Below are 23,870 nucleotides of genomic sequence, written 5' to 3'. Positions count from 1 at the left end.
AGTACCTATATCACGCAACCTAACTTGAGACCCCTGTGACAAACGGCAAAACTCATAACATGAGGCTTTTGGGACCTCATGGGGTTAGACCGACAGCACACTGTTAAATACTGCGCCTCCCTACCCCTACAGCAGGAGACCCGACATGGCCGATACGGCCCTGTGACGACCGTAGATTTCATTCCAGTGGTTACTTACCTCATCCACCTCTCCGAGGCTACTGCCCCAATAATAGCCTATGACCACCCATACCTTGTCCTTATGGTCTGATACTAGTTGCAGTTTAGTGCAGTAAATTTGCTTGGACACGTGGGATATGAGACTCACAGGGGTTCCATATATTGTTCATACTTTACCTCATATATACATTACCACAATTGCAGAAGCCAACTTCTACTGATAGAGGGCCATGTCTCCTGACTGAACCTATGTATACTTAGACTAATGGGGGGAACACTGCCCTTGATGCCCTAGTACCCACTAGGTGGCGGTTCAGTTTTGACATCCACCCAGTTACACAAGTACCCCTCATATTGAGGGAATTTTTATTTGTTGTGTCTTTTGGTGGGGGATTGGACTGTCTGTGTGCTCTCTGCTCCATTTGACTGCAGTCTTGCAGGTTCACTCCCACACCTAGCTTTCCTATCAGCTCAGTCTGGGCTCCCCTGGATGCCAGACGTCCCAGTTTGGGGCCGGGCGGCTGCAAAGTGACCGCGTAGACTCCTCTGATTCTCCCCTCCTTCTCTCCTTCCCACTCTTTCCTCTCTTGGCTCCCCTGGCGGCCGCCTCTGAAGCCCCGCGGGCCGCAGTTGAGTAACCCTGCCCCTGACCCCTCTTTTCGCTCTCCCCTTCATTCCTCCCTGCGGCGCGTGTGGGCCTCCCGATTGGACGTTCATGCAACTCTGAACATGTTTTAACACCTGCACTCACATCATGGCGTATGCTGTCACACCCTTTCATATAACACAAAATTGCAGGGACCTAAACACACCAGAAAAGCGCGCGCATATATTACGCAAACTTAAACGCCGCCGCGTTTCCTACAAGAAATGCACCTCAGAGCAAAAGAAAACCAAAGGCTGAAAGACAAATGCTATCTGATCAACTACTACAGTAATCACCCTACTGCTCGCAAAGCTGGTGTGGCGATTTCTCTCTGACAGAGATGCTTGCAGATCCGGAGGGCAGATACCTTTTTGTGAAAGGTGTAGTATCACAGAAAATATACCAAGCCAGATTCCTATGTAAAACGATCTTAAAACTCACCAACTTTACGAAGGGAGTGTTAGTTCTAGGAGGGGACTTTAACGTGCCTTTAGACCTGCTCTCAGACTCGTCAACCGGATGTAGTAGTATACCACAAACGGCGATAAGGACGATGCGCAGAACTCTCCAAGACCTGAGGCTAGTTGATACCTGGAGGGCACTCCACCGAGATAGCCAAGACTACACATACTACTCAGCTCTACATTAAAGATACTTGCACATCCACTATCTTCTCATCCAACAGGAACGTCTCACTCGCCTTAGGAAGGCAGAGATACTGCCTACACCATGGTCCGATCACTGCGAGGTTTCCATACTCCTGGGTTCGCCCCTTTTCAGATCCACTCAGACGACGTGGAGGTTGAATGAGTCGCTCCTCTTAGATATTGCAGTCCAGACGCAGCTGACGGAACACTTGCGTCATTACTTTGAAGAAAATAACACAGAGGGAATGTTGAGTCACGCTGTGGGAAGCCCCCAAGAGTGTCCTTAGGGGACATTTTATTAGGTTAGCATCACGCAAAAAGGAGGCCCGACAACTAATAGATGACAACTAATAGATGAACCATATAGCAAGACTGGAATCCCTCCATAAACTGACTCAAAAAGAAGCCCAATACCAAGAATTACTCGCGGCCCGCTGCCAGCTAATGGTGCTCATAGACCATAAACACCACCCAGCGCTCCAGCGCTCTAAAGCCTTTTATTACCTTCACGCCAATAAAGGCGGGAGACTGCTTGTCCTCATGATCCGAGATCAACAAGCTAGAGCACAAGTACAAGCATTAGGGACATCAAAGGGCGACCTAACGCAATTTCCTGAGGAAATAGCGGAAGAGTTCCGGACCTATGATAAGCGATTGTACAACATACTGAACCAGCGAGGACCCTGCAGGACACGACGACTGTAGCCATAGAACAGTACCTGCTAGGATTTCGGCCGGACACACTCACACCGGAAGAAGCCAACACATTAGACGCCCAGATTTCGGAAGATGAAGTATGTGCAGCAATAAAGGCGGCAAAAAATGGCAAGGCACCCGGCCCGGATGGTCGTCCAGCGGGGTATTACAAGAAATTCAGAGAGAGTCTGATTTCATGGCTCACTGATGCCTTAAACCAACTTCAGAGCAGAGTTATGTTCCATCAGGAAACACTAGCTCCCACAATCACAGTAATACCTAAACCGCGTAAAAACCCAGAAAATTGTGGCAACTATTGCCCCATCTCCCTCCTTAACACCGCTGTGCAGCTCTTCACTAAGATTCTAGTAACCAGACTACAACTGTACATGCTCTGACTGGTCCATCCGGATCAGACAGGCTTTAAACCGGGCCGAGAAGCTAGGGACTGCACTCTGCGGGCGCTCTCTATCCAGTGCCTCGCGGAGGGAGAGAAAGAACCTATTCCTGCTTTCCATGCACGCAGAAAATGAGTTCGACCGAGTGGAATGGTGCTTTATGATGGCGACGTTGTCTAGAGTGGGATTAGGTAGAGGAATGCTTACATGGATCGCAGCACTATATTAAAATCCGAGTGCTTGGGTCCAAATTAATGGAGCACTTTCGGACATCTTCAATGGCACCAGGCAGGGCTGCCCACTGTCACCTCTCCTCTTTGCCTTAACCCTGAAAAAGTTTCTAGACAGGATCCGGCAAACACCAACAGTAAAAGGGTTCATATATAAAGAATATATTAAGACATGGAACTATGACCACATATCTTGGCAGGGCCACATAGCGGTAGTCAAAATGAACATCCTACCAAGAATTTTAAATTCTTTATTTTTTTTTTTTTTTTTTGTAAATATGATTTTTATTATTTTCAAATAATTTTTTCAACATATGGTAAGTAGCATGTCGAGACTCGCAGGTCTCCGTAAAAACTTTCAATAGGTAGTATCATCAGTTGTATAAATTCAGTGTTTCAAGGGCACATGCGCCTCTATGTAGTAGGGACTCGCAGGACCCTTGCGAAGTACATATAAACTGTTGCCTTTTGGCTTATATAACATTTTGGTTCACTTTAGAACTTTAGAATGTGTAGGCTCTGGGTTCTCAACCCTAATTTGTCCCAGCTTCTTAAATCAGTGAACGCATTTACCCTCATTAGTAGTTGTATCTCATGTCCTTTGTATTATGTCTGTGTGTGTGTGTGTCTGTATTGTTTGGCCCTCATCTAATTGTAGCGTGTGGCGGGTCCCGAGACTGCCGGGGTCCGAGCTTCCTCCGTTCCGAGGCCCTGTCTTTGGCGTTCGTTTCTTACGTGTTTCGTCTCTCTTCCTAGGTATGAGTTATGTGTCTCCTGTTCTCTGCTATGGCAGAGGTCTGAGTTTCCTGTTGGATGTGTGTCCTATCCCCTCACTACCTTGTCTGTCCGGGGTTATGTGTCCCGTCTGTCTTGAGGACGTCCCGGGTTTAACCCTCTCTTTGGTGGTATGTGTGGGGTCAATATGTGTGTGGGTTCTCACCCTTCTATCTAGGTGGGGGTCGGGGTCCCAGTCTCAGCATTTTGGAGTAGTGGTGAGGTATCCCTGTATTGGGGATTCGTTCCCTCCTGCGGTCTGTGTTCGTAAGGCTGTTGCATATTAAGAATCTGGTAGAGATATAATCATCTCTTGGAAATCTGATGTGGTAGAATTTAGTATCCAGTGTGTCCATGTATTGAGGTATTTTTGGAAGGTGTCATTTGCTGTGTTGTGGAGTTCCTCAAGGGATCTGAGTTCCTCCATTTGTGTGAACCATATCTTGAGGGGAGGAGTGACTGGTTGCTTCCAGAATTGGGGTATCAGTGCCTTGGCTATATTCAGAATGCGGATAGTGAGCGATCTTTTGTATGCATTCTTAGTGATCTGGGTGTGATGTAGCAGCATTGCTGCCGGGGTGAAAGGTGGCGGATCGTCTGTGTATTGGCAAATGATTTGGTGTATGGTTTTCCAGTATGAGGTAATCTTGTTGCATTCCCACCATATATGTAGGAGAGTGCCCTGTTCCTTTTCGCATCTCCAGCATAGGGGGGAATGTGTCGGGATTCATGCGTGTAGTGTTGCGGGAGTGTAGTACCAGTGGGTCAATAGCTTGTACGCCGTTTCCTGTGTCTTACTAAAGCTTGAACAGTGGTGTGTGAGGTAGCAAATTTTTTCCCATTCATCTTTATCCATTGTGTGGCCTAGTGTTGCCTCCCATTTCCCCATAAATCGTGGTTGTTCTACTGGCGTAAGTGTTAGTAGGAGGGTGTATAGGACGGATATTCCATGTGTCAGTGGGTGGGGGTCCATGCAGAGATTCTCGAAAGCGGTGGTTGCCCTTGTCAGTATGGGACCCTGAGGGAGGGAGGTTATGTAGCTCCTAATTTGCCTGTATTTGAGGTGTGTTAAGAAGGTGTGTTCCGATTGTCCACGTAAGTCGTCTATGGTCTTGGGGCCTCTAGGTGTGAGTACGTGTGTGAGTCTGGGTAGAGGGTCTTGGATTAGGTCCTTGAATGCTCTCGGGTCTGTTCCGGGGGGGAAGTCGGGATTATAAGTGAGAGGTAGTAGGGGGGTGGGATAAGTGGTGAGACCGTGCTTCCCTTTGGCATGGTTCCATTCCCATAGAGTCGCTTTTGTGTATGGGGAGTGTGTTGCGTGCCCTGTCGATATCTCAGGTGGCAGCCACGGCAGCACTGCGACCGGAATTCCCGCCTCATGTTCCTCCACCTGTTTCCATAGTTTTTGTGTGCCTGATTTGGTCCATTCCACTATCCGTAGAAAGTGGCATGCCCTGTAGTACAGAGTGAAGTCCGGCAATGCCAGACCACCTCTGTCCTTTGGCTGCGTTAGAAGAGCATGGTTGACTCTGGGTTTTTTCCCATTCCACACATATTGAATTATGGCTGTACGTAGCGTAGCAAAATATGTGCGTGGGATCTGTATTGGGATAGCCTGAAACAGGTAGAGCAGGCGCGGTAGGAAGTTCATTTTTACCACCTGAATGCGGCCTAACCATGATATATGGGGGTGTGCCCATTCCTGCATCTCTGTGCTCATTTTCGTTAGTAGGTCAGTAAAGTTTACTTTAAATAGGTCCCCTGCCTTCCTTGTCAACCAGACTCCTAGGTATTTGAGCTTCTGAGTCGCCCATTGGATCGAGTGGTGTTGGCGCAGGGGTTCCGCCCGTCGTTCAGGGACGCTTATGTTTAGTATGAATGATTTGTTCAAATTGATTTTCAGATTAGAAAGTCGCCCGTATTCCTGTAATGTTTGAAGTATGTTTGGGAGTGATATTTCGGGATTAGTCACGTAGAATAGTAGGTCGTCGGCATATGCCGCTACCTTGTTGTGGGTCGGCCCCGTCCTCATCCCCGTTATGTCCGGGTTGTTTCTAATGGCCACCAGTAGTGGCTCCAGGGCTAAGACAAAGAGGATCGGTGACAGGGGACATCCCTGACGTGTACCGTTTAGTATATCGAATGGTTCCGAGGGGGCCCCATTTACAATCACCTGCGCGGATGGTTGCGCATACAGAGCTTCTATCCAACCCCTGATGCCCGGGCCCAGGCCTATGTGGGCGAGGGTCCGGAATAAGTATTTCCAACCCACCCTGTCGAAGGCCTTCTCCGCGTCCGTGGATAGCAGGAGAAGGCCACCGGCAGTGCGCGCACCTCTATGCATCAATGTGAGGGTGCGCATGGTGTTTTCTCGCGCCTCCCTCCCTTGTACAAACCCCACCTGGTCTGGGTGTATCAGAGTGGGTATATATGATTGTAGTCTATTCGCTAGTATTTTAGTCAAGAGTTTGAGGTCGCTGTTTATTAGGGAAATAGGGCGGTAGCTTCCGCAGTGTTCCCTATCCTTTCCTTCCTTTGGGATAATAGTGATGTGCGCTGCCAGGGATTGCTTGGGGAGTGGGTGATCCTCTTTTATGGCGTTAAACGTCAATATGAGTGGGGCATATAGTATGTCTGCGTGCGCCTTATAATAGCATAGCGGTAAGCCGTCTGGGCCTGGGCTTTTGCCTGTTTTCGTCTGTTTCACTGCTGTGGTCAGTTCATCTAATGTTATCTCCCTGTCTAGTAGTTCAGCCGTGTCCCTGCCTATCGTAGGCGTCGAGTTGAGCGTCAGATATGCATCGATGGAGTCCGTCAGTCTCGTGTCTGCCTGGTGTGTGTGTGGCCCGTGTAGTGCGTACAGATTAGCGTAGTATGCCCTGATTGTTTCCTGTATCTTGCAAGGCAGTCTGTGTAATGTGTTCTTATCATTTCGTATGCGGTCAATGTACGTCTGTTGTCTGCGTTTGGCTATCATCCGTGCCACTTTTGTTGCCATGTAGTGCGAAAAAGGCGGTATGTCGCAGCGCGTCTCTGTGATATTTTGTCTGGAGCATCTTGGTCAAGTCCCTGCGTAGTGTGAGTAGTTGACTTTGCGATTCGGGCGTCTGGTTGGCTTTGTTCAGGTTATCGATCTCCCTAATTTTTGTCAGTGTGTCTGCCATGGCTGCCTCCCTTTGTCTCTTTAGTTTAGCGCTTTTTTGAATAAAGTGGCCCCTAATCACACTCTTGTGTGCTTCCCACATGATCGTCGGGGATGTTTGGGATGGGGTGTTTGTGGCAAAATATTCACGGAGAGCTGTGTCGATTTCCGCTTTTACCTCCGGTATGGAGAGTATGTGTTCGTTGAGCCGCCACTTAGTGACTTTGGGTCTGTAGAGTGGGGATTTTATCATGAGTGTCACGGGAGCATGGTCTGACCAGGTGGCCGTGCCGTGTTCTATTCGTAGGGCGAGTGGGAGGTGGTATTGGGTCATAAAAAAGTAATCTATTCTGGTATAAGAATTGTGTGGGTGGGAGAAGAACGTATAGTCCCTCTCGTCTGGGTGGTGGGCTCTCCAACTGTCTACTAGTTTGTATTTGGATATGAGGCGTTTGAGCGTGTTCAGATGTTGTGTGGGATGTGCCTGTGGACGTGTCCCATTTAGGGTCTAGGGCAATGTTGAAGTCCCCTCCTACGATCAGTGTACCCTCCGTAAACCCCTGTATCTTGCGGAGTATTCCTGCCAGGAATTTGTGATGTCTCTGGTTGGGGGCATATATGTTGGCGAAAGTATATGTCTGACCCGCTATCCTTCCCTTTAGGAGAACATATCTCCCCTCCCTGTCCGTCTGTAGGCCCCGTTCCTGAAATGGGATTCCTCTGTGTATCAAAATTGCTGTTCCCCTGGCCTTCCCCCCGTGATAGTCACTATAGTAGCCCGTGGGATAATGGTGATTATGTCGCTTCGGTCTGGCACCCTCTTCGGTCTGCGTCTCTTGGATAAATACTATGGATGCCCTAGCGGCGTGAAAATCTTTTCAGGTCTTTTCAGGTTTGTTCAAGCCTCTTGCATTTACGGTTATAAGTGTGAGGTTAGCCGGGGTCAACGACATTTTGCGCTATACCTATCTGGTCCTCGGACCCGGCAGTCCCAGGCCGGAAGTTAAATTGAGTATGTGTAGTGTTTGAGGTGTTTGTGAGTGTGTAGTGTGGGGTATCCGCCTTCTGTTCGGCGTTAGGGTATTAGCGTCTCGGTGGTCGTGGGGGCTCTTGGCCGCCCCTAGGTGTTAAACTTCGACCCCTTGTAAGTGGCGCCTGTCCCTCGTGGGTGTGGCTGGAAGGCCTAGGCCTCAACGTGTGTATGGAAGTGTCCTGGTTGCTCGCTCCGCGAGTCTCTCTCTGGTGTGACCTAGTGTCTCTCACCTAGTCCCTAGGTGTCCCCTTTGTGGCTCTGTACGATCGTGTATGTGTCTCGTGTCCTCGCCAGTGTACATTAGCAACGTATACCATATAACATGATAATTAACATAAAGGAAAACAGTAACAGTGAAAATAACAACATGCATTGTCAATTATTAGCCATATGCCCTCTTAGGTTGTCATCCGCATCCTAATTCCTCCGTTCACCTATGGAGGCGTCTATATGTTTTTTGTCGACCCGTCCCCCACCCACTGGGATTCCCATTTCCCTCCCATCCCTACCCATCGGCTCCCCATTCTATCTGTTAAGATTCAGCCATATAAAAGTACCTCCCGGCTCCTGTGTAGCCGTCTTATATTTGAGCCCTTGGGTGGCTATTTCCCTCTCACGCCCCCCCCCCTCCCACCGCTATAAAGCAGCCCATCAACTCGTGTCCTATTTAGAGATCGTACCCTGCTTGGAGCCCAATTCTATCTGAGCGAGGCGGGCCCCCGCCCCTCCGGCCTGCTCCTGTCCAGGTCATCACAAGGCCTTCATGGGGGGGGACGGTTGCCCATCCCGGTCGTTCCCTCCCTTCTCGCCTCCCCTAGAGCTGGCCCCTGATTATCTTCGAGCCCTTGTTATCTGTCCCTCCCACCCCCCTCCCCTTGCCCCCACGTTTTGGCACTCATAGGGTAGTTAGCAGTTTGTAAGCAGGGTTACACATGAGCATTAAAAGTCTCTCAGGCCTGTCGGCCAGTAAAGTGTGATACTTGCGATTAGAGGTGCGAGTCATGGTGTCCATTGCAAAATGTCCTTGCGTCATAGTCCTTGGGTCTTTAACTTGCAAGAGTAGGCCACTTGTCTGCATGTAAAAGATGCATTCTCGTGCGACGGGTAGCCCCAAGTTTGTGTAGGTCATGCCGAAGTTCTTCTCGGTCTGTGCAAGTCCGGTGGCGGGGAGGGATTGAGTTCAGCAAGGTGGAGTGTGTTCCCAGTAGGGGGGGTTGTGTCGATTTAAGTCCTGATAATGGCTGGCTTTACCCCCTTTCAGAGGCCACGTGGGCCGGTCGCTTGTTGTCGAGTGATCCTTGGGGGTTGGTTACTTGCCGTTCGTGGCTTCGGGCCCTGGGTGGGTGTATAGAGGACTAAGGGATCTGGCCATTGTAGAGGGGCTGGTGTGATCTGGAGTTCTCTCCCTAGTTCCTCTATGTCGGCATAGTCCTTTATCATGTATGGGCCTCTAGGCACATCTTGTTTACATGAGTTAAAAACATAAAGGAAAACACTAGGCAAAACATTGCCAACAAATATCAGGAGCATGCTGGGTTTTCTATGCGTATTAGCTAATAGAATAAAAATGCATCATGCTAGCAAAATATAACTGGCTATTACTGCACACTGCTAAATAAATGGAACATGCCTACGCAGGGTATGTCAGTGGATGGGTAAGCAGTCTTAGCGTTCAAACTGGGTACCCAGCCTGACAGTTTAGCTGTGGAGAACCTGAGGAAATCACATATGTTTGGTATATTCGACCTAGAGAATGTAGACAAAATCAGGTTCAGTCAACGTTGGCTAATATCAACATCAGATTAAGAAAGGATGCCTAGAAACGGCATTTAGAGTGAAGAGATGGCCGCCTCAAGTGCCGTCTATCAGTCCTAGCTCTAACTCTCTAGGGTACATGTGTAAGGCCAATCACTAGCAGCTGTGTCATGCTGTAATCCCCCAGTTAGTCCCTTCTGTGAGCTCCTGTAAGAGTCAATGTGGAAACCTAGCTTAGAGGACGAATGTGTATGTGGTCAGCGTGGTGGGTGGCACGTCTGTGCAAGGGACCTAGAGGACAGGGACTAGTAGGTCCTCTTGCTAGACAGTCATGGTCGATTCGTGGAGCTTAGGGTGCTCCCTGTGGAAAGAAGATTGTCTGTGGCAATTTGGGCGATTTTTAAAGCACATAACGTGCAACAGGGCAATGAACAGTAGCGCCCGCATTACAGGGGAGTGAGCTGTGTGTAATGGTAACACATGTTGCCGACCTGCGGGACCGGCCTGCAAGGAGAGATGGGTCTCTCACTCAGAGATTAGTATAAGTAACAGGCTGTCCGCGCCGACACGGGTCCTAGGCATTAAGTGCCGAAGGGGTATGCACTGGTGCTATCTGGGGGTATGGTCACAACCGCCCCGTGATGTGTATATGGTCTTGAGCAGTCTGATTACGCTAACTGGCAATACCTAAAGCAGGAGGCCATGGTTTGTGCTAGTCAAGGTATGGGAGAAAACAGTAGATTAACATAACATCTGAGATTAATACTATACTTTGTGCATAACACGTCAACTTCAAGGTATTCATTTTGTTTAACTCCAGCAATCAATGAGAGGTAGCAGGATGAGTTGTTTTTGCCCTCTCCAAGTGTGGAATGGCAGGCAGCGAGCTCAGCCAGCTGCAGGCTGCGACAATCCCAATGTCTCTAAGTGGTGATCGCTGCGTATGCCTCCGGTGTGGAGCTTTGGGGGACGAATGGGACGCTCCTATCCGGGTCCCATGTATGGGTGCGGCTGGGAGGGCTGTGGTCGCTTGTGTTGACAGGCCCCGTCAGGGTCAGCTGTTCGTGGGGTAAGTGCAGAAGTTGAAGGAAGGCCGGGGCGGCTCGGATGTCCTGAATGCTGTGTGAGTCCGTACCCCTTGTGACTGAGTGTCCTGGAAGGTCGCCATCTGTAATCCACTTTGTGTTCACGGAGGATCGAGGTGAGTGGCTTTAGCGATCTGCGCCAAGCTAGTGTGCTATTGGACAGATCTGGAAAGAGCGAAATGTCCATGGTTTCAAATCGGAAGGGGGTTTTGGTTCGGAAGGCTGATAGAATCGTCGCCTTGTGTCCGCTGTTGTTGAGGTTGAGGATGATGTCTCTTGTGGTATTATTAGGCGCGTTTGTTGGTTTGGGGATTCTGAATATCCCTTCCGGGGCGATCGTTGCACGCTTTCCATGTGGCAATATAGCTTGTAGCATGCGTTCGATCAATTTAGGTAGTTCGGCCTCAGCAATGTCCTCGCGGACTCCCCTGACTCTAATGTTGGGTGCCCTCCTGGCATCTTAAAGCGCTGCGAGGCGATGCTCAAGTTGCCGGTTTTGTTGTTCCAGGCCATGTACCGTGTGTTGTAAGATGGTGATGTCTTTGGCTTGGGTCAGTGAAGAGCCTTCCAGTTGGGAGATGCGGCCTGTCAGGCCCTGTAGGTCTGCTCGGAGCGCTTGGACTTCCTCGTGAAAGCTATGCTTCAGGTCCGCCATGAGCTCCTTCATGACCGCCACAGTGAAGCAGTTCTGCTTCAACCTCTTTACCACAACGTTGTGCCTTCCGTGGTGGGTCTGGGGGCCGATGATATACCCCTTTGTCTGTATCGGATAGGTCATCAGAGAAATCCGAGCACCCGCCGTGTTGGGCCGCCATGTTGGCTTAAGTGGTACCGCGTGCCTGCATCCATATCTCCCCTATTGTGAGGCCCGGGGTGGGTCTGTGTGGCCGTTTGGGGCTCGGAGCTCCCTTAGCATGCATCCAGTCGCTTCAGCGTGCAGGCTCCGCCCCCCCAAGAATTTTATATTTATTCAACACCATCCCCTGGCACATACCGCAAGACTTCTTCGCAACACTAAGAACGGCAGTCATTAGATATGTCTGGAAAGGAGACCGAGCGCAACTTAGCCATGATAAGATATGCATTCCCAAAGCATGGGGTGGACTGGCACTACTGGGCTTCCGCAAATATTTCCATGCGTCAGTACTCCAATGGGTCTGGGAATAGAATACAGCCCCGACCCATAAATTATGGGTGTCACTAGACAGAGCAGACCCAAATAAAGCCCTCCACAGATACATGTGCCATAGACACAAGTCCTGGGTAGAGACTCTTCCTTCACACAGACGTTAAATACCTGGGTTACCCTGAGAAAGGACTCATACATATCTCTGCAACCGAGCCCGCTAATTCCACTGACACAGAACACTGCCTTAGGTGGCAGACTACCACCAAATGTCTATTTGCAGACAGAGGTAAGTATGTCCACCTGAGTGTGGTTTAAGGCAATGCGGGGCTGAAAAACCTGTGAGAGTGGACTACACAAGAGACTCCCACTCTCGCAGACCTCCATTACGTGCAAACATGGCTGGGGTACACCGGGAAGCCACATGGCAACTTATGTGACCGACACTGAAGCAGACGGCAGAGTATCTGCCCTATACCAGCGACTGATTATAGGGGACCATGTTAGAAAAGATGCCTTTAAGAGACAATGGAAAGACTTGACAGACCGGACCTCCACCGAAGCTCAATGAGAGCAGATACTCATCCTGCAACAAAAAAGCTCTGTAAGCTCCAGGTATCAGGAAGTTAACTTTAAGTTAATCTTTCACTGGTACCGCACGTCTTTGCTATTACACAGAATATTCCCAGAGGTCCCTGACATATGTTGGAGAGGCGAATCACAAGTAGGCACCCTACGACACATCTGGTGGGACTGCACTAAGATTAGATCATACTGGGATGGGATCAAATTGGAATTGGCGAACATCTTGGGCGAACCACCAGATCTCGGCATCGAAACCGTGCTCCTCCATTTCACAGACCGATCTATTGCTCAATACAAAAAGTCAATCCTGAGACACCTTCTCAACGCAGCTAAGTCAGTGATCCTCGCCACGTGGAAGCAAACTTAACCCCCCCACCACGGCACAATGGTTACAGAAAGTTGAAGAGATTCATACCGCAGAAGCGAAATATGAGGACTTGTTGGGACGGGGCACCAAACACGCTGAACAATAGAGACCATGGTGTGTTTACCTGGCTCACACAGGGGCAAGGGTAACATGAGGAGCGCGGTGATTTACTTGGGGGAGCAGGGGGGTACACGCGTGCTCCAGTTCCCTCTATGACGTACCCTTACTTTCCTTTTAATTTCCTTACTTTCCTACTTAAAACTCTCTCACCCTGATTTTGACTCAACTGGATACCCAGGCTATATACTCCAGGTATCTTTCTCTAAACTTGCAGCAGCTGGTGGATCCGGGAGAAGCAGAGGGACAAGCGCTTCCAGCAGGACATATTCAACATTAGTCCCACCTGCCTAACATTTGATCAAATTGAGAGTGTGGGGCAGCAAAACTCGCTTGCAAGATAGGAATTTTGAAGTTGTTCTCACCTCTAGCACTACGACTACTCTTAACAGGACCTAGCCCTGCAGACATGATGATCATAAGACTTAGGTGACTCACACACCTTGACAGATTATTGACAGGTTACTTGCTACATATCAGAGGACAGAGATGCAGGATCGATAACAACATTGATAGGGACCCGCCCTGAATTTATTGACAATACATAACTAACCCACATGCTCCGGTAAAACCTCTTATCCCTGACAGCCCCCTCCCCCCCTCCAACCACACGCAAAATACCACTACAGACGAGAGGTTTATAATGTACAATATATGCTCCGACCACGCTGTAGCGAAAGCCACTTCGCCACTGTGGTTTGGAGGGGGCTGCTTGCCCGCCTCTTACCCTGTGACTACGGTCCCTGGGCGATTTGGCCCTTTATGCACGGTATTTGGGCATAGTGTGGGTTATTGGGCTGCCCCAGGATTATGGGCCCTCTCATCAGCCCATACGAAACTTAAACCCCATGGCGTTTGAACTGTGTTTGTGGCATCTAAACGCTGTTTGGATATGTTGAGCGCTCAGATCCAAGCCATCTGGGGATGGGTTAAATGTGGGGGTTCTGTTTAGTATAACAGGAGTTATGTATTTTTATGTCTTTTGGTGGTTGCTGGTAACATGTGCTTAATGGAGGCTGTGTTTGTCCCTGGATATAATTAAATCAGCTTCTCCATTGTCTCCAGGATAGAGGATTCTGGGGAACTAGTTTGAGCTTCTAAAAACCATGCTTCCAGAAGGTCAAATGCACATTTGTACTAACTTTTGAACCCCTGGTCCAATTCGTATGATTTTTGAGTATGTTGTTCCCCCGAATGGATTGATTGTGTATATGTATTTTTATGCGAATGTGATGTATATTTTGGGAGTTATGAATGTTGTGTAAAAACTGTATTTTCCCTACCTAGGATAATTGTATTTTCCTGTGTGTACAGATAATTAGTTTACAGGTAGAGGGGAGGGCTATGTGTGGGATGTAACTATTGTGTGATTGGTTAATGTACGTTACTGTGTGTGTCCCTCCCCTTCATGGGAGCACCTAATAAAAAGGGCTGCAAGCTAGCAGCCAGAGAGTTCTATTTTTACCCTCAACTTGAGTCCTGTCTCTTATTGGGGGAATCTGCTACAAGGGATTGCTATGCTAGGCATATTCCCTTGCTATAATCACTGAGCTCTTGTAAGAGCTTGTTCCTGCTTCGTTCTGAAGGGAGATAGCTGCAGCCTGCGGTGCTTATGGTGTCTGGTGGAGTGCTTGGAGTCCTCTGGAAGCGCTAGGAGCATCTTTCAACGGAGGTACCCAGTCGGGGTGCCAGTTGATCCGTTACACACGCATTATGCAGACCACTGAGGAGAAGTGATGGGTTCCCACGTGTGTTTCTGATTACCTCAGCACCTGCTCCCGCCTGGATGACATGTTTTACACTAAGTAATCTTAAGGCACCCTAGGTGATGAGAGCTAGTGTTTTCCCACACCGTTTCTGCAATTGGCTATACCATAACTGAGAGCTCAATGTTCGAAATAGGTCCTGCGTGACCTCATGTTATGTCACATTTTTGTCTAGTCATGTGGAGACCTGCGTGTCTCACTGAACATTACGAATTAACCAGCCTACTTTTTTCTCTGTATACTTACATGCAAAATAATAAAATCATTGATTTACAAAAAAAAGTCTTTCACCCAACCTGGAAGTTGGAACACAACTGGAAACACTGCAGGTTGGCATGTAGAGGTAAAAATGGTACACTTGTAGGTTGTAATTAAAAATTAATAAAAAAAATGTAAAAATCGATGGGCAATGACATTTCATAAAATAACCTACAGAATGTGTAGGTGTGTGTAGTGTCTTTATAAGGGGGTAAGAGTTCTATTGCACCTTTCCATTCTTTTCTTGTTTGTAATTATGTGTCCTAGATATGTTTAGTACATCAACCTGTGGACGAGGACCCCCAACTGTATCCCCATTCTATAGTTAGTAGGTCTGACTAATTAGGACCAGCACGTTATAATTAATCAGGCCATAAGCAATAATACTTGTTTACTGTAGCTGTTCTCTAATCTTATGGCTACTGTTTGTACACTGGGTTAGAGAGGAAGTTTACGGACTTTACTATATATTATATTACTGAATGATTCATGAACGGGTCACTGAGCTAATTTAAAAACTAAGAACAGAATATTTTGCCATATGCATAGTTTAGTTTCTTTCAAAAAAGGTTATGCACATCAGGAGTAAAGCATATTAATTTCCACAGCTTGACACATACTTTAGTCATTTGGAGATGGCATTAGTTGTAATGTGCTGATATGGCCCACTGAGTTTTACACATAATTAACGTCCAAATTTACAGACCGACAAAACTACCAAGGTCTTCAATGAAGCTTGTAATAAACATGTATTCATCTCACGGACCATGTAGTAATGTAAATATGGCAAGTTATTACTATTGCAAAAACATCTATAAAATGGAACCATGTTCAATTACTTGCCTTAAACTTCCTGTATGGACTAAACTGGCGCACTTCCTCAACCACATACTGCTGGAAGAAAGAATGGGCCAGAGCCTCATCTGCTGTGAGCCTTCTCTCTGGGTTCACCACCAAAATACGAGCAATCTAGGAAGAAGACTTGCTATCAGTAAAAACTTGTTTCAGCAAAAATGTATTTGAGATCTGAGTGGGGACAAACTGAAAGTCATGCTATTAAATTTTCACCTTTCTCAGTGTTCTCATATCTAATTTTATCGACTAATACTGTGAATTTTAAGCAGCAAGTTTTAACAGTCCTCGTGAAAGATTTATACCAAAGCGAACATGTTGAATGGTATTGTATTATGGAATAAAGATTGGAGAAAAAAAAGGCTTTGAGTGGTGGTATCATATGTTGGTTTGTGTTAAAAAAAACAAATTTTGCTTTCTCCTTCTTTCTTCCCCCTCCGTCCTCCTCAGATGAACTAAGGTTGCTGGGTCCCAAGCCAAATTGCTAATTGAAGTGGTCTGGGTGCAGTGTCCCTTTTGCACTTAGTGCTGCAATGTAAAACATTGCAGTTCCAGAGAACTACAATGTTTACATTGCAGCTCTAAGTCTGCCCTCTGTGGCTGGGGCGATTCCGGATTCATAACGGACTTGTGGTCCGTTATCTGACGCTGGACGTCCTCACGGACCTTCAGCATCAGATTTTCCCCATAGGAAAGCTTTGAATAAGCCAGTGGGGGAGGAGCCTGACCCAGCACCAAGAGACATCGGCGCTGGATTCAGGTAAGTAGCTGAAGGGGTTTTAACCCCTTCAGCGACATGGGATGGGGGAGGGTGGGAGAGGGGCACTCCAGGATTCTCTAGTGCCAGGTAAATGGGTTTGTTTTCCTGGCACTGGAGAATCCCTTTAACTCAAGTGAATTAAGAAACAAAAAAGGAAATGTGAACAGAAGTATATACAGTGTGCCTACACACCACCGAATAAATTGGTTATTAAAGATGGGAAAACATACAACATAAAATATATTGCAACAACTATACTCCTCCGCTAGGCTTTATTTACAGGCTAAGGAGGGCATCAATCTCAAAATCACTGTTTGGAAGTCCTGTATGACATACATTGAGACACGAGTGTATCCAGGAGAACGAAGATTGAACTTTACTTATTACTAAGCACAGACCCAAATATCTGCACAACAATTAGGAGTGGCACAATTTTTATTTAAGAGAGGCTGTTACCTGTCTGCCATCATGAGCAGACTTAAAGGAACATTATAGTGACAGGAATACAAACCTGTATGTACCTAGCCCCCGGCTCCTCTGTAAGCAATTTAAAAGGTGATTTTACTCACCTTTATTCCAGCTCCACATGGGGCTGTCGCAGCTATCTCTGCTCCCTTGGCTGAGATCATCAAAATAGATGATATCCGCCAATCCAATGCTTTCCCCTAAGAAAGCATTAGGAGGGTATTGTGTATGCGTGGCAAGACGGTGTGCTTCACCAATCAGTGTCTCCTCATAGAGATTGAATCTCATTTGGGAACATTCAGCGCCTCCATAAAGCGTGGAGACGCTGGATGTTGGTAGAAACATAGAAACATAGAATGTGACGGCAGATAAGAACCATTCGGCCCATCTAGTCTGCCCAGTTTTCTAAATACTTTCATTAGTCCCTGGCCTTATCTTATAGTTAGGATAGCCTTATGCCTGGTGCTGCACATTTTTGTCTAGTCAAGTGTCATAACCTCTCAGAAACCCTCGACTAAGAATTAAATCATTTCCTGGACTTTTCTTGTGGATGATACACTAGCTACAAATTTTTGTTAACCTTCCATAACGTACTCTTTAGTATTACGCTTTCTCCATGAATGTGGTATATATATATATATATATATATATATATATATATATATATATATATATATATATATATATATATATATATTGCACAGTTGAAATGTATCCCAGTACTCAATTAAATTGTCCTTACCAGATCTTTCACTGTGTCCGACCGATCATCCCATTCTGGGGAACCAAACTCATATTGTCCACTCATAATCATCCGTAACATCAACATCTGTTTCCGGTGCCAAAAGGGTGGGGAACCAGCCAGGAGGGTGTACATTATCACTCCTGCACTCCACCTACATTGCAGAATGATCCAGATGGACATGTTAGCATAGATACATATCACTTTGAAGAAAAGTCATATGCACATCGAGACCTGCCCATGAATGGTCCAAAGTACATAAGAGTCTGTAGGATCTCATTCTATTAGACTTTTAATACAAATTCAAATTCAATACAAGTACCTTAACTGTGTTGTGGGAGTCCAATCACTATAGGTTCATTCCAAGGGCATAATAAAAGGAGTCCAATATGGTGGCCCATGCACTTAAAGCTACCCGGTAGGCTTGTATGTGCAGGGACCCGATCTGGTGCTGTGGCCCTTTAATAGTGTGACCAGGCCCCCTTGCTTTTCGGCAGCATGGGAGCAAGTGATGGCTGTGAGTCACTTCCTCCCAGAGAAAACACAGAGCTGTGCAAGAGGGAGCAGGAGGCGGCAGTGAGGAGGGGGAATGAACAGCTAGACCCTAACTCCTAACAGCCTCAGGCATCACACTGAACCCCAGGGAAGCCACTCTCCAGCAAAATATAGCAAACTGGAGGGTGGTTTACAAATGTAAATTTTTCATGTGTGTCTGTTTGTGTGTGTTAGTATGTCTGTCAGTGTATATGTCTGTCAGTGTCAGTATTTCTAAGTAATAAAATAGAAGAAAGGTCCAGGCACTCCAAGGTACAAACCAGGCAATTTTATTGAACCCACTCCATCACAACGTTTCGACCTACACGGTCTTTGTCAAGCTGATAGGTTGAAACGTTGTGCCGGAGTGGGTTCAATAAAATTGCCTGGTTTGTACCTTGGAGTGCCTGGACCGTTCTTCTATTTTATTACTTAGAAATACTGACACTGACAGACATACTGACACACATACTAACACACACACACACAAACAGACACACATGAAAAATTTACATTTGTAAACCACCCTCCAGTTTGTTGAAGTGGTCATGGTGCTTGATATTTTCCTTTAACAATAAAATGGTCAGAGTTGTGGATCCTCATTTTCTGACCTAACAATGCAGAAAAAATAGCTCATACTTTCTATCACATAAACATATAATACATTATAATAATAATGTAAATATAACTCTTAGCTGTAATACTTATAGCAATGAGCAGTAAGTTGTAATATTATTTTTAAATTCTTTATTTGTGTGGTGCAAATAGTTAACACGAGCTCTTGCCATGCCCCAACAGCAAGTACAAGATTGGTAAAATACATAGTATAAGGCATAGAATGTCACTGCACACATATTTTAAGTTAAGTAGCTAGGTCACAGGGTAGTCAAACATGTCTAGAGTATATAGCAAAACATAAGATGTAGTCGATGTGAGTTACGTAGACATGTGAGTTGGTATATGAATTTGAGGTTTAAAACAAGCTGGTGTGACATGAGTGTTGACAAAAAAAGATTATAAACAAGTAGATTGTTAGGCTAGCAGATATGTCATTGTGAGATTAGTTGGTAAAAGGCTATCTGAACGGATTCCTAGTGGGTGCTATATGAGATTATAGAAATATAGAATTACAAAAGTAAAATGGTAATCATGCTGGATCTAGGTAAGGAGCTTTAAAGGAGTTACCCTGGTTGATCGAGGTTACATGAGCAGATTCAAAAGACAGGAACCATCACCATGGCGGGTCTGAGACCTCGTAGAAGGGAGCAGTCTTGTGGTTAGCCAATGCCTGCTCTGCCATGTCGGTGAAGCAGGGAGCGAGTGTCCGTCGAGGCAGGAATCTGGGCACAGTCCATCAAGGCTTGACGCTTGACTCCTCGCTGGGTTCCCTTGGGCCGCAGCTGTGTGACGTTGGGCCTGCCATGTTTGATCATCAGGAGGCTAGTGTCCGCTAAGGCAGGGAGCTGGATGTTGTCCAATAAACCTTGCTGCTGCTGACTTCCACGCTGGATTTTTCGGGGTCGCCGTAATACAAGATGGATGTAAGGTGAGTATGGGGTTGGCCCAGTTGCAGGAGTACCTTGCTTGGTGGCAGGGTTAGTTGTTACTGGCAGGAATGGTCGCTGTGCGGTGTTCCGTCCCTTCAGTGCAGCAGCTGGCATCAGCTTGGTTAGATCGCCTGCAGAGTTCGCTGCTGGCTTGGATTGTTGTGGGGACAGGTGAGAGTACTTTCCATCTGTCTGCGTTGTGGGGTAGGAAGGCCGCGAACACATCAAGCTTGTGCCTGGGAGCTGCGCTGATTGCTGTGAAAGCAGGGAAAGAGCAGTTCTTCCCTCTGACTTCGGCGCACATGGCACCCGCCATTTTAGATGCAACACTTAGGCTGCAGATCGAGGTGTTGTTGTCGCTGAGCCTTGGTTGCGTTGCTGTGGTCGGGGCCACAGGGAGAGGACCGGGGGGGGGGGGGAGGACAGGGCCAGGTCCACGCGGGTTTGGGCCCATGGCTGGGTTATGGTAGGCAGGATAGCGGGACAGCGGCCGTCTGTCTATCTCTCCTCCTGCTTCCAGCAGCTGGTGATGTCTCTCCCAACTCAGGGCCCGTGATCTTCTCTACTCACACTAAGTCAACCAGAAACCACACAAGCCTCATCCCAATACCATACCGTCTATCCCCATCTACCAATATTCAGTATGCACTCTGGAACGCTCGCTCTATCTGTAGCAATATAAATCAACAGCCATACACGACATCATCTCAAATTCTTTCACACTTCTTGCACACACTGACACCTGGCTGCCCCCTCTTATACTGCTACTCCTGCTTCCTTATCCCGTATCCTTTACTTCCTTTGAAGTTCACGCTGTCCGTGTTTAAAACGCACTCCTCTAAGAATTGCCATTATTTATCGTACCCCCGGTACCATCCTAGGCTATTTATTGAACACTTTTCTTCCTGGCTACCCCATTTCCTCTCCTCTTGCACTCCTTCCCTCATTCTTGGGGACTTTAATATTCCAATCAACAACACTAACTGCCCTGATGCCTCTCGTCTTCGCTCTATAACCTCCTCTGTTGGACTAACACAGTGGTCTAATTCATCAACTCATAGAGCATGAAACACTCTTGACCTCATCTTTACCAATCTCTGTACCTCCTCTAGTCTCTCCAATGTTCCATTTCCTCTATCTGACCACCACCTGCTGTCCATTCACATCCGCATACCCCATACCCAAAGTACCTCACCCTCATCACATCAGGCTTACAGAAACCTCCATTGTCTTGACCTACAGCAATTCTCCACCAACCCGCAAAGTCTCATTTCACCAATCAAATCTCACCTGCCCTAACACTGCAACCTCTCTCTACAACTCCACTCATTCCTCTCAACTAGACATCATGGCACCTCCTACACTTAAATGCACTAAGCGCCCCCAATTACAACCATGGCACACCAAGCTGACTCGATACCTCCAAAAAATGTCCAGAACTGCTGAACGCTGCTGGAGAAAGTCTCACTCTGCGTCTGACTTCCTCCACTACAAATTTATGCTGCGCTCCTACAGTCTGACTCTTTCCTCTTCAAAAGAAAACTACTTCAATACACTCATAACCACACTCTCCCGCGAGCCCAAACAACTGTTTCATTTAACGCTCTTCTTTGCCCTGTTGTGCCTCCTCCTCCTATCAACTTGACCCAACCAAACTTTGCAACTCACTTCAATGTGACGATTTCTACGATCAGGGAAGAGATCTCTCATATCTTTCCAACCACTATGAACTTTTCCCCTAACCACACTCCCTCAGCTGGTCTACGCTCATTTGCACCCGCTACAGCAGAAGAGGTTTCTGCTCTGCTCCGTTACTCCCGACCCACCACCTGTTCCCTCGATTCTATTTCCTTGAATCTCATCCGCACTTTGTCTCTTGTTTTGCCTCTCACTAAAATTTTTTTACCCTCCTCTAACCTTCAAACATGCAACCGTAACCCCGATTCTAAAAAAGCCCAACCTTGACATTAATTCCCCATCCAACTACTGCCCTATCTTGCTACTGCCATTTGTTTCCAAGATCCTTGAGCGAGTTGTGTATGTGAGATTGACAGATTTCCTCGAATCCAACTCTCTGCTTGACCCGCTTCAATCTGGATTCCACGCTCGTTACTCTGTTGAAACAGCTGTGACCAAAGTATAAAATGATCTTATCACTGCTAAATCCCATGGCCACTACTCTATCCTAATTCTCCTCAACCTTTCTGCTGCATTGGAAACTATTGATCATCAACAGCTTCTTCTCAACCTCTGTAATCTCGGTTTACGAGATACTGCTTTTTCCTGGTGCTCTTCCTACCTCTCCCAGCGCTCATTCAGTGTTTATTTTTCTGGTTCTGGCTCTGCCCTCAATCCCTCGCTGTTAGTGTTCCCCAAAAGTCTATTCTTGGTCCCCTATTGTTCTCAATCTACACTGCCTACCTTGGTAAACTGCTCCTTCGGATTCCAGTATCATTTCTATGCGGATGACACAAAAATTTATCTGTCCTCCCTTGATTTCTCACCACCCTTCTTGACTCGTGTCTCTGACTGCCTCTCTGCTATTTCTAACTCGATGGCTGCTCATTTCCTTAAACTGAACCTGTCCAAAACAGAACTTCTGGTCTTCCCTCACTCAATTGTCCATTCACTTGTGTACCTGCAAGTCAATGGCGCTACCATCCGCTCTACCTCTAAGGCCCGCTGCCTAGGTGTTCTCTTTGACTCCGACCTCTACTTCACCCCTCATATCCAATCAATCGCCAAATCCTGCCACTTCCATTGCAAAAACATTGCATGCATCCAACCTTATTTAACACCTGATATGGCAAAGGTGCATGCTGCTGTCCTCTCTCGCCTTGAATACTGTAATCTGCTTCTCAGAGGTCTTACGTGTTCCCAACTTGCCCCATTACAGTCTATAATGAATGCGGTGGTGAGGCTCATCTTCCTGTCCGCCCGCATCTCCCACGCCTCCCCCCTTTGTCAGTCCCTATTGGATTCCTATAAGATATAGGGCTCAATTAAAGATCCTGACACTTGCTAACAAATCTCTACACAATGCTGCTCCCACCTACTTATCCTCACTAATACACAATTTTGTCCCATCTAGGCCCCTACGCTCTGCCAGAGACTTTCGTCTAATCTCTGTTCGTGCTCCTACTTCTGATGCTCACCTTAAAGACTTCTCTAGGGCTGCACCGTTCCTATGGAGCGCCCTTCCCCTCTCTGTTAGACTCTCACCCAATGTCCACTCCTTCCAAAAATCTTTGAAAACTTACTTCTTTAGGAAAGCTTATCAATGAAACTCTGAACAGCTTTCCCTCCCCACACCCTGATTCCTCTCATGCAACTGTCATCAAAACAACACTAAGCCTTCAGTGAATACTATCCTAACAACCTACTTTTCTACCGTATACCAATACCCTTTGTGTCACTATACCCCACTCCGTCTAGCACGTAAGCTCATTGAGCAGGGCCCTCAACCCCTCTGTTCCTGTGAGTCTGGTTACAAATACGTGTGTGTTAGTCCACCCATTGTACAGCGCTACATTAGACTTGGTTGTGTTCAAGTAGATAAGGTAACTTCTCAAGATCCTTAAGGATTTGTGCCACAATTTACTAATAAATGTAAAATAAAGATATTATTTGGACAATTGGACAACTTTAACCCCTTAAAGACCAAACTTCTGGAATAAAAGGGAATCATGACATGTCACACATGTCATGTGTCCTTAAGGGGTTAAGGCACAGTCTGCATCACTATGATGTTAGGGATTATACATCAAGTCACATTTCAGTACTACGATTCTAAAAGTAAAAATCAATTAACACAGATACTTACATGTCCACTGCTATACCATATCCTGGATGATTCTCATTCATGGAGCATTGCAGAATTTCAGGAGCCAGGTAACCTGGTGTGCCGCATATTTCTTTAAAAATTAAAAGTAGGAATATTTAAGAAAATGATGGTGGAAAATGGTACAGACACTCTTATTTTTGTATATTGTTGGTACTTTTATATTATAATATATAATATTTCACAAGCGCAAACATGTATTTGGATAATCAGATATTATGCAATATCCAGTACAGTTTATAGGGATATAATAATTCTGTTTGCCAGTGTAAAGGATCCTGCTATCCGTGCAGCACTGATCCTTGTAGTGTCTCCCGAAATCCAA

The 23,870-nt window shown here is 46.7% G+C and overlaps 1 protein-coding gene across 1 annotated transcript in view; it reads right to left on the bottom strand.

Annotated features, from left to right (window-relative positions):
* PHKG1 (phosphorylase kinase catalytic subunit gamma 1) overlaps positions 1-23,870 on the bottom strand; it is a 95,512-nt gene that overhangs the window by 3,516 nt on the left and 68,126 nt on the right. The window contains exons 7-9 of the mRNA XM_063457271.1: positions 23,528-23,618; positions 17,624-17,777; positions 15,648-15,773 (exon numbers count right to left, since the gene is read on the bottom strand). Of these exons, the coding sequence (XP_063313341.1) occupies positions 15,648-15,773; positions 17,624-17,777; positions 23,528-23,618 (371 nt within the window). The remainder of the gene's footprint in view (positions 1-15,647; positions 15,774-17,623; positions 17,778-23,527; positions 23,619-23,870) is intronic.

This window comes from Pelobates fuscus, chromosome 1, assembly GCF_036172605.1.
Source record: "Pelobates fuscus isolate aPelFus1 chromosome 1, aPelFus1.pri, whole genome shotgun sequence".
NCBI classification, from domain to species: Eukaryota; Metazoa; Chordata; class Amphibia; order Anura; family Pelobatidae; genus Pelobates; species Pelobates fuscus.
The sequence above is the reverse complement of the archived record's forward strand: the minus strand, read 5'-3'. Positions and strand labels throughout refer to the sequence as shown.